This window comes from Scleropages formosus, chromosome 10 (genome assembly GCF_900964775.1).
Source record: "Scleropages formosus chromosome 10, fSclFor1.1, whole genome shotgun sequence".
NCBI lineage: Eukaryota > Metazoa > Chordata > Actinopteri > Osteoglossiformes > Osteoglossidae > Scleropages > Scleropages formosus.
The window spans coordinates 27,422,609-27,433,484 of record NC_041815.1 but is presented as its reverse complement, the minus strand read 5'-3'; the positions used below and the strand labels follow the sequence as shown (position 1 = coordinate 27,433,484).

At 46.5% G+C, this 10,876-nt stretch overlaps 2 protein-coding genes across 2 annotated transcripts; both read left to right on the top strand.

The window, feature by feature from the left end:
• The first annotated feature begins 3,847 nt into the window (after nt 1-3,847).
• On the top strand, nt 3,848-5,500 carry her8.2 (hairy-related 8.2). Its single transcript, XM_018748455.1, has 4 exons — nt 3,848-3,910; nt 4,101-4,196; nt 4,287-4,365; nt 5,100-5,500. Exons 1-4 carry the CDS (start codon nt 3,848-3,850, stop codon nt 5,498-5,500), a joined length of 639 nt encoding a protein of 212 aa, XP_018603971.1.
• A 3,932-nt stretch (nt 5,501-9,432) lies between these two features.
• LOC108932318 (transcription cofactor HES-6-like) lies at nt 9,433-10,848 on the top strand. The gene is made up of 5 exons (XM_018748587.1): nt 9,433-9,599; nt 9,878-9,964; nt 10,060-10,135; nt 10,272-10,274; nt 10,457-10,848. The coding sequence occupies exons 1-5, from the start codon at nt 9,519-9,521 to the stop codon at nt 10,846-10,848; spliced, it is 639 nt and encodes a 212-aa protein (XP_018604103.1). The 5' UTR covers nt 9,433-9,518.
• The last annotated feature ends 28 nt before the right edge of the window (nt 10,849-10,876 follow it).

Below are 10,876 nucleotides of genomic sequence, written 5' to 3'. Positions count from 1 at the left end.
GCGTGACCAGATGGCCGGGAGGGGAGGATGGGGGGGGGGTCCTCTGATCTCCTCACAATGCGCGTGAAGGAGCGCCGCGCAGCCGCCCCACACGGGGAGCTCGTCTGAGCGTCTAAGTGACGTAATCCCCCCCCAGGCACTCAAGCCCACAGCCCTACACTGCGGGACTCTCGCAAGCGGAGCCCTTACTGACCATTAACATACCCCAACTAATATTAATGGTAATATTTACGCGGAATACCTCTGAAATAATTCTCTCATACTGTCAAATAACTCGTAGGTAAAACTAATAACACTATTAACGCAACACGAATAATAGTAATATTAATACTACCCAATAACACATCCCTGGTATTAATAAGAACAAGTAACAATAATAACAATATTGTAATCTGATTTCTGATAAAGCTCGTTCTGATTATAATAAGGAGGCGTTATAAATACTGATGAAGTTGTGTAGTGTTTAGCGGTACTGCTTTTGAACTCAAAGGTCGCAGGTTCGATCCCCACCTCCGGGTTGTGGTACTGTTGAGCAAGGTGCGCACACACACACACACTTTCTAAACCGCTTGTTCCATACGGGGTCGCAGGGAACCAGAGCCTAACCCGAAAACTCAGGGCGTAGGGCTGGAGAGGGGAGAGGACACACCCAGGGCGGGACGCCAGTCCATCGCAAGATACCCCAAGCGGGACTCGAACCGCAGACCTACCGGAAAGCAGGACCCGGTCCAACCCACTGCGCCACCGCGCCACCGCGCCACCGCATCTGCCCTGTTGAGCAAGGTAATTACCCTAAATTGCTCCAGTAAAGTTACCCAGCTGTATAAATGGGTAAATAACTGTAAGCATGTGATAATTGTAACCTTAACATTGTAAGTGGCTTTGGAGAAAAGCGTCAGCTAAATGAATAGATGTAAATGTAATAATAATGAAGACTACACATTTCTCTGCCCCATCAGACACTCGTAAACTCAGCATAGATTTTCAAACGATCAGTTCTTTTTTTCATCTTTGGCCACTGAATGTGTAAAATCGTTGTTTGTTTTTCCAAATTCACAACTGGACCTCAACACGTATTTCTAAGAACAAGTGAGCCAGTAAAACGCAGTAAACACGATTACTTCCTCCTCGGGGTGCTGAGAAACAATGTATCACTTGCTGACTTACATCATGCAGCTGATGCTTTTCTCCGAAACGACTTGCAATTTGGAACTTACACAAGTTTTTACCCATTTTATACAGCCGGATAATTTGCTACTGGAGTAATTAGGGTAAATACTATGGCGCGCAGCGTCGTGGGTTTCGATGGGAAGAGGCAGCCTTCATTACGAACGATTTTTTTGAACACCTCATCATTTTCCCCGTAAGTGTCCCAGTGGTTGCACACCCACATTTAACATTATTCCCCAAAATGTAACTATTCACATGGAAGAGGTTTCCCATCAGTAACGGGGGTGTTTACAAGACCTTCCTCAAAGACACGGTAGTCAAAGAGGGGGATCGAACCTGCATCATCTAGACCTCGGGCAATAGCGCTAATCCCTACCCTACCAGCTATCTCTGGCTTTAGAGGGAGGGAGGGAGGTCCAGGTGAGGTTGGGAGTTGGGGGGGGTCACAAACTATTACAGTCTCGCTCGTGTTGATGTTCACAGCACGACGGGTGGCACGAGCGGGCACCCCTCCCTACAGTCGTCCGCACGCGGGTCGCGTGACCACTTGTCTGTCGGGTGGGGGGAGGTGCCTGAAGAAGCGCACTTTGCCCCCCGCCCCCTCGGGGATTGAGCCGAGAGGAAGAGGAGCGGTCTTCACTGTCTCCTACACCGCTAGCAGGTACTGTATGTGTGACGGGTGCTTCCTCGTGCACAGCTCTCCAGGATTCGAACCCATATCTGAACTCTCGACGCAGGTGCTAGGCTTCCCCCCTACCGCTTTTGCTTCTGGTTATTATTACTGTTGTTCTTAATCTCTAATTAATCTAATAATAATAATAATAATAAGAAGAATTGTGAACTCAGGTGAAAAACTAAGCAACAGCAAAACACATTTTTTCTATTTTTCACATTCAACATTTTTTTTTTACTGTGGGTTTTTCTAAAACAACCCAAACATGGTGATATTGTGACATCAATACCTGTCCCCTCACACCGGTCCCCTCTCACCATTCTCCTCACAACTGTCAGTTCACACCTGTCCCCTTGTCTCACCTGTCTCACCTGTCCCCTCACACCTATCCCTTCACACCTACCCCCTCTCTCCATTCTTCTCACACCTGCCCAATCGGCCACTTGCAGCTGTCCCTCGGGCCTTTGGCCACTTCCTGTGCGGAGGGTGACCGAGGTGCCCGGCGGTGCATTTCTCCACCACTCACTGCTTTCTTCACAGTGATCAGACGGGCTGAATGGGCCCCTTTGTGTGGCGCCGGTTCCCACGTTGTGGCGCACGCCCGGCGGTCGCGTGTCTCTGCTCACACTGAGCTGCCCCCACAGAGCGGGGACATCTGCCGGTGCCTCCCCTGACATCTGCCCCCTCCATTGTAGGGAAGGGAAGAAAAAAAAACTTTATAACAGATGTTTACATTTTTTTCCACAAGTTCTTCCTCTGCTGCAATGCAAAAACAACCAGTGTCTGGCTTCTTCCACATACCAGCAATAAATTAACTATTTGGCTCAAATATTAATTAAATCTTACTACTGGGGTAAAAAAAAAAATTGTACCAAAGTCTGGGAGAAATTATGATATAGTTCATGTGGCACCATTCATAATAAATAAATAGCATAACAATTAGAAAAAGGCTGAAAACCATAAAAACACAAACTTTCCAAACCCCTAAAAATGGCTTAATAATGTATTATTTATAATTTACAACAACTCAGCCAGTCCATTAAATTTTACTCAGCAGGTCAGTGCTGTTTGCAGATAAATGAAACAAAGCTGTTTTGAGGCTATTTTCCCAAGGGAACTAAATACAATAAAATAAAATTGTAGCAGATACATATTTGAAAAAAACTGATTTATTGAATGAAGACAAAAACATGCATTTCTTAAAAGTCTGGTCATTTCTTTATGTGTAAATGAATGTGACTGTATCATGTGTTTCACCATAAATCACAGCCAGTCCTTATTATTTTCAAATAGCACCTCCATCCCGGGTTGTGCTGTGGAATCACACTGAGCCAAAAACATGGATGTGCTCAAACCGAGTGTAAATTCGACAAACATTCCCCACAATAAGGGATTTCTGATTTCATACAAATTAACTATGGGATACCTGGGGGGGCGGTGTGTGTGATGATCAGGCTAGAATCTTATTTCAAATTTCCACTCGATTAGCAGGCCGACACTCGAACAACACAAAGAGGAGTCTGGTACATTAGGGGAACAATGGCTTATGGTGTATTCTGCAGGACCTCAGGGGGCTGGGGGGTGGGGGGCGGAGGACGGGGGGATAGGTTTCTCCTTTTCTCAGGTGCTGAAAGGACCGCAGGGTCCCCAGGGTCCCGGCTGTAATAGCAGACCCTTGTTAGTCCCTGGGAATGGTGAGCCGGGGTCCCTAACCGCGCAAACAGAAGGTTCCTCTGGGGCACGCCGTTCCAGGGCCGGACATCTGTTGCCTGTTTTTTTTTTTTTTTCTGGCTGGGGGGGGGGGCGCAGGCAGCACAGCTATTGAAAAGAAGCAGTGACCTGTCAGTCTTGACTGATGGGAGCGGGCCGCCGGGACGGAGCCCCATGTGTGGGAAAATAGTGCGGCCAAAGAGTCCCTCCATTCACATGGTAATTGTGGAGTATAAATAAGAGCGCAGCGCAGCGCCGGGGCCTTAAAGAGCAGGACGGTAGCAAGCAGGGGAGATGACTGCCACCTCCATGGCTGAGAACGTGGAGAAGTCACAGAGTGCCAAGGAAGAGAGGAAGGTAGGAGATATATGTATATATGTGTAGATATATATATATATATATACAGTATATACAGTGTATACATATAATGAACACTGTAAATACTGAGGGTATATTGCACAAACACCAGGCACAAAGTGAGGGAATTTAAATTGAAAGGAAATTCCTTTCATGCTAATATTAATAACATCGCACATGTCGTTTCCAGCTAAGAAAACCACTTATTGAGAGAAAAAGACGTGAAAGGATAAATAACTGCCTGGACCAGCTGAAGGAAACGGTGGTGGGAGCCTTTCAGCTTGATGTGAGTGGACCATCCTTAGTGCATTCTGTTCCCATTGCTGCAAACTGTTTTATTAATATACACCTAAAAGATATTTTTGTTCCCCGGTAGCAATCCAAACTGGAGAAGGCTGACATTCTGGAAATGACGGTGAAACATCTTCAGAACATCCAGAGCAATAAATTAGCTGGTGAGTATCCACTTAAGGAAGGTGAGGTGGCGTAGCGGGTCTGGCCTGTGCCTGCTCTCTGGTGGGTCTGGGGTTTGAGTCCTGCTTGGGGTGCCTTGTGATGGACTGGTGTCCCGTCCTGGGTGTGTCCCCTCCCCCCTCCAGCCTTGCGCTCTGTGTTGCCGGGTTAGGCTCTGGCTCGCTGCAACCCGGCTCGGGACAAGCGGTTTCAGATAATGTATGTGTGTGTGTGTGTGTGTGTGTGTGTGTGTGTGTGTGTGTATGTGTGTGTGCCCGTGCACTTTAGCTTTGTATAGACTCCAGGAGTAGAGCAAAAATGCTATATTTTATTGTCAGTTCCTACTCTGGCCGGGAGGGGGCAGTATGTCACCAAGAAAAAAATACAAACAAACGAACACATAGATAGATAGATAGATAGATAGATAGATAGATAGATAGATAGATAGATAGATAGATAGAGCTTTCTGGACTTTTCAGACCCAAAGGTTGCAGGTTTGAATCTCACCTCCAGCTGTAGGACCCATGAGCAAGGTTCTTACCCTAGATCGCGCCAGTAAAATTACCTGGCTATATAAATGAGTAAATACTGTAGGTATTGGATAAAAGTGTCAGATAAATGTAAATGAACAGAAAAATCCATTCATACATGGTGCGTAGATGTGATTTTCCGCCTTGATAGGAAAATACAGCTCCTGTCACATGCACGTATGTGTTGTGTGTCGTGTGTGTCACAGCTGACCCGACCGTGGGCCTGGAAGCCCAGCAGAGATACAGCACTGGGTATATCCAGTGCATGCACGAGGTGCACAACCTACTGCTCACCTGTGAGTGGATGGACAAGACGCTCGGCTCACGTCTGCTCGACCACCTGCTCCGGTCGCTGCCGCACGCCACCGAGGACCTCCAGGCCGTGCCAGGCACCGTCACCCCGCCGCCGCATCAAACACACAAGAACCAGGGTGATGGAAAGGTAGCACCCCCTGCCAGGGGGTTCTGCAGCTCTGGGGTGGAGAGCCAGTGTGAGGACAGGGCCCAGTTGCTGAGCACCAGCAGGGAGAGCGAGCTCCTGGTACCAGAGAACCCCCTGCTGAACCGTCGACACATAGTCACCCTTGACATGTGGAGGCCGTGGTGAAAAGCCTGATATTCCAGACTTTCTTCTTCCGATCTATGCGTAGACTCTTCTCCTTATGTATCTTATAGATATGCTTCTCAGAACACTTGTGGGGCGGTACTGTTCCAGAATAGGTGTACTGCGGACCTCCGTACTTCCGCAGAAGTCAACCTGCTGTAGCCTGCATTGTAGAAGGCTATTATCCAGCTATTTATTGTATTAACTCTTAATTTAATTTAATTTAATTTAATAATGTAAACTTGGCTTGGATAGATCATGTTTCCTCATGCTCTGTGTGTAATGCAAACCTATTAACCCAGTAATATAATAAGAATAATAATAATAATAATAATGACAATAATCACAATAATAATAACAATAATAAAGCATATATATTTCCTGCCTGAGTCTGTGATTTCCATAAGTTTGTTTCATAATCACTGAGGTGCTTTAGCCACCTATTTGTTAATAAAACACCCAGAATTTAATAAACTCTAGAGACAAATAAGCCACCCTGCACTATTATAGCTTGTCTGGGTCTCTCATGCCATCCGTAAATACAAAGGAAGGTCAAAAAGTATCTGCATATTACTTTATTAAGCTTTACTAACCCTGTGTATAACCCGCCTTTGTTCCTCCTTTGACTTGCCTTGAAAACCACGCGAGTGGTCGCTACAGGTCAGGTTTGACTCGACAACTTGCATGCAAAGAACCCTGTGTATAAGTATATCACATACAGTATAATATATTGCAATATTTACAGGACAAGCAAAACAACTAAAGACATCTAACAGACAACCAATTTAAAGTTTCTTCCTTTCCATCCTGCTGTCAGACAAACTGGTGTTTACAATGGAATTGACCACATTTATCCATAAGTGAAGCTGCCAACTACTGCACTGAAAATTATTTGAAGGGGTGAACTATATTGGGTTACCTTGAAAAATTCTTTTTAAAGTCTAATTTCTTCATTGACTTTATTCTTGGGCCGACACAAAGCTTTGCATTTTTATTCTTGTTTAACTTAACACAAATTTCACAGTCTGGGCACTTGAAAACATTTTATAGCAATATTTCAGTTGCTTTAATCGAGAAAGACTGAATTTTGTGCACATTAACTGTAAGCGTGGACCATGTGGACTTGAAGAAAGTCTTAAAATGAATATTCAGATTAAATCCTACCTTTCTCAAACACCCGAAGTGCTTTCATACACCCCTCCCCACTTTAATGCCCACGCTCTCCCACCCCCATGCTTCATATTCCGACCCAGATCCTTTTAACGAAAGTCAAGTTCATTAACTCCTGGACCACCTGCCATCCTAATGTGTATAAAAACTAGGGAAGGGTCCTGAAATGAAGCATCTCAGCTCCACTGAATGGGGCCCCTATTGTCCCCTCTCTCACTCGCGGCCCCCTTCGTTTGTTCATCTCATTGCCAGCGCTCCCTTACTCTCACAAAGACCCAAATCCTAGTTTTATTAAGACTAAACATCTCCAACCATCTATTTTAATTAGCATCCTGGACTGTTTTCAGAAACACACACACGCTTTCTGGATTCATGTGTCCTTCATGGAAAAGCGGTTTTATGCTCATGGAATTTCACGTGCTCAACTCTGATCTCATTGCTTTGCTCTGAACTCTGTCGAAGAATGAGAGAGAAACAGTAGCGTTAACATTTATTGTAGTATTTGGTTGAAACAGAATTATTCCATTATCATAATGGAGGGCAAATGACTTCATGTATATGAATATACACACACATACATATGTGATATATATACTTACATATGTCTGTGTGTAAATGTAATATAATATAATATAATATCTATGAAGGGGGGTGCGGTGGCGCAGTGGGTTGGACCACAGTCCTGCTGTCCGGTGGGTCTGGGGTTCAAGTCCCGCTTAGGGTGCCTTGCGACGGACTGGCGTCCCGTCCTGGGTGTGTTCCCTCCCCCTCTGGCCTTACGCCCCTGTGTTCCCGGGTAGGCTCCGGTTCCCCGTGACCCCGTATGGGACAAGCGGTTCTGAAAATGTGTGTGTGTGTGTGTGTATAATATCTATACTGAGGTCTTTACTCATAAGTATATGTATATACTGTGTGTGTGTATTTTGAAAACTAGATTACACAAAAAAAATCGAGTTTATGCTGAGTACACGCCTTTCAGATGATTTATCGGTAATATTTTGTTGATGTATATTTCATTAGTGGTGTGCAGAAAAATGTGTAATGTGTTCATAAAAACGGAAGTGTGTCTGTTAGCATTAATATGATACGTCGGCTTCTTTGAGGAGAGACACTAAAAAAAAAAAAAAAACCAAAGCGGCTTTTATGGAAGTGAAGCAAGAGGACAAGGAGGTGTGAAGTGTCCAACATCAAAGTGCAGGACCAGAGCATCCCCCCAAACACACATACACACACACACACACACACACAGACAGACAGACACACACAGACGCAACGCCCCCCCACCCGCGTTTACGGGACGCGTTTTATTGCCGCCCATTTATTGCCAACCTGCGGCAAAAAAAACGGAAATTTAGAACATAAAACTGGAGGATCTGGTTATATTAGCTGTAAAAAAGCGCTGTGATGCGACGCGGCATCTTCCTCCGGGTCCCAAATGAACGAACACATCTGGTCCTATAATATTCACTGACATATTATATATCGTATGGAGCCTGCAAAGCGTCGAATAGAGCGAATTACAGTGTTTATTCTTCCAAATGTTACACAAAAAGCAGCCTGAAAACGGGTTACTATGTTTAACGGAATAAGAGGACGGCCGACGTGTGTTGCGAAACACCGCGATCGTGACGTGCGCGCGCCCACCTGGCGGGACACATCCAAAGCTTTTCAAGCACTGAAGTCTGTTTTCGATTCTATTAATTTTAGGTTTTATATATATATATATATATATAAATATAAATAAATTTTAACAAGAGCAGCATGGCTGTGTGTTTTGTTCCACCCCAATGGTTAAATATGCAACCGCACGCAAAGCGGGGGGGGGACGACGACAAAGCGGAGGGCAACACCTGTCGTCCTCCGCCGAGATGCGATTCATTGAGTCTGGGGGGGGTCTGGGCCCGGGGGGTGGGGGTCGGTGGGGGGGTGCAGTCTGCAGCTGCTGCTGGAGCAGAGGACGCCCTCGAGGGACACATGACGGAATCCTCAGAAAGGGGACAGAGAGACAAACACCTCGCATTTCCTACACGATCACCTGCGCGGCCTTCTTATTTTTTTATACAATACCTCCCCCCCCCCCCCCATTCCAATCAATATTGTGTGGATGAATATCATTCTTAGTCTTTTCAAATCCAAATGAGGACAACACGTCGCGCGATACCGAGTTTATTATTTCTGCCGCAACTCTGTCCGTCCGAGCGACACAACCTGTTCGGAGCTTCATGACAAACGATGCAAAGGGAAAAACTTGAGAGTAAAGTGCAAAGTGTGGGGCTGATTCCAGGATAAGCCCAAGAAATTAGAAAAAAGACCCCGAAACTGGGTTGCACCTCCCCCTCCCTCCCCCACAGACACAATAATAGATTTGACGGCCTCCAATTTTTTATTTTAACTATTTGATTGAATAAAATAGACAGGCCCGACTGCGATTATTTAATTTTATTTTTGTTTTGGGGGACTTCTGTTCGATTCAAATCCAGGACGGGATACGTCAACCCGCCCCCCCTGCACCTCCACCCAAAAAGCGAAAATCTCCCGCGAGGAGACAAAGGTCTGCGCGCTGATTGGCTGACGCGCCCTGCGCTCTGATATTTACTGAATAATGAGGACCAGCCTGTATTCATATGCAAATGAGACCATATAAATACCACGCGCAAGTGGCCGGTGCCAACTGCGCAATCCTGTAAAGCATCGCAGGGCTCCGTGTGTGGTGTGTGTCTGTTGTGTGTGAGAAGTGAGCTCTTGCGCCAGCTGCCACTCAGGAATCCTAACACACCTGTGGACTACAAACTGATTTTTTTCTTTTTTTTTTAAAATTTTTTTCCCCACCCAGTTTGGGTTGAATATAAACATGGCCCCTAGGTCTGGACCCAATAAAAATGGATATGGCTCATCTGGAGAGGACCACTGGGGCCCTAAGGGGAACAGGAAGGTAATGACGGGGAGGTCGCCAAATCTCCGGGCCGTCCTCAAACTACTGAGGTTCTGAGGCTAGCCGTGCGTACACTCTACCCTTGGTGTGTGTATCTGTGTGTCGCTGTGTGTGATTGCATTGTGATGGACCGGCGTCCCATCCAGGGTGTACTCTGCTTCATGCTCTTATGCTTCCTGGATAGACTTTGGACCAATGCGACCCTGCATTGGACGAGTGGTTGTTCATAATGGGTGGGTGGATACTGCTTGACCCCATGGTTCCTACACCTCTGACAGGCAAGGAAACCCTTGGTGGAGAAGAAGAGACGGGCCAGAATCAACGAGAGCTTGCAGGAGCTTCGGTCCCTGCTGGCCGACACTGACGTGAGTCTTCGTTCGTCCGAAATGCCTCACATCTCTCTTCATAAAGGATTCATTGAGCTTTTAAGCAGAGCTTACTCACACTTTTTGCTTTCCAGGCTAAGATGGAAAACGCTGAAGTGCTTGAGATGACTGTGAGACAAGTTGAACATGTCATCCAAAACAGAGTTCGAGGTACGTTCCTCGTACCCGTCATGGGCATGGGCTTGAATCTCGCTCAGTCTGAGTTCGCGTTTCCTCCCGGTGCTCCGGTTTCCTCCCACAGTCCAAAGACGTGTTTCAGGACGAAATGTGACTCAAAATTGCCCAGAGCGTGTGGCTGATTGTGACGGACTGGCATCCTTCCCAGGGCGTACGCTATGTCAAACACTGCAGTTCCGCGATAGGCTCCACACTACTGTGACCCTGCAATGGATAAACAGTTATTCATAAGTGATGGATTATTGCACGGACTGATGTGTCTGATTGGGTTCTTACATTCCTCTGTTGACACAGCTGATACCTTGAGTGTGGAGGCCAGCGAGAGGTTTGCAGCCGGGTACATCCAGTGCATGCATGAAGTTCACATGTACGTGTCCAGCTGTCCGGGCTTCGACGCCACGGTGGCCGCGGAGCTGCTGAACCACCTTCTGGAATGCATGCCTCTGAATGAAGACCACCTCCAGGACGTGCTCGTGGACTTGATGTCGGACGCATTGGACGGCAGGTTCGCGAACGGCGTCACCTCTGTCTTCTCCCCTTCCACCACATGCAGCGACGAGCTCTCTTCTGACCTGGAGGACACTGACGTAGAACAGGTCCGCAGTTCCCATCATGCCTCGGAGCACCAGGCTGTCCAAAACGTGTCCACGACTGAATATGTCAAATCTGTGTGGAGACCATGGTAGACCTTTAATAGAGGACTGACAATGAAAA

Bases quoted from the DNA above. Each gene is read 5' to 3' on its own strand.
- her8.2 (XM_018748455.1), top strand. From the start codon at position 3,848: ATGACTGCCACCTCCATGGCTGAGAACGTGGAGAAGTCACAGAGTGCC. The intron at 4,197-4,286 runs GTGAGTGGACCA...GTTCCCCGGTAG, and splicing joins TGGGAGCCTTTCAGCTTGAT to CAATCCAAACTGGAGAAGGC. The intron at 4,366-5,099 runs GTGAGTATCCAC...TGTGTGTCACAG, and splicing joins CCAGAGCAATAAATTAGCTG to CTGACCCGACCGTGGGCCTG.
- LOC108932318 (XM_018748587.1), top strand. From the start codon at position 9,519: ATGGCCCCTAGGTCTGGACCCAATAAAAATGGATATGGCTCATCTGGA. The intron at 9,600-9,877 runs GTAATGACGGGG...CACCTCTGACAG, and splicing joins GCCCTAAGGGGAACAGGAAG to GCAAGGAAACCCTTGGTGGA. The intron at 9,965-10,059 runs GTGAGTCTTCGT...TTTGCTTTCCAG, and splicing joins CCCTGCTGGCCGACACTGAC to GCTAAGATGGAAAACGCTGA.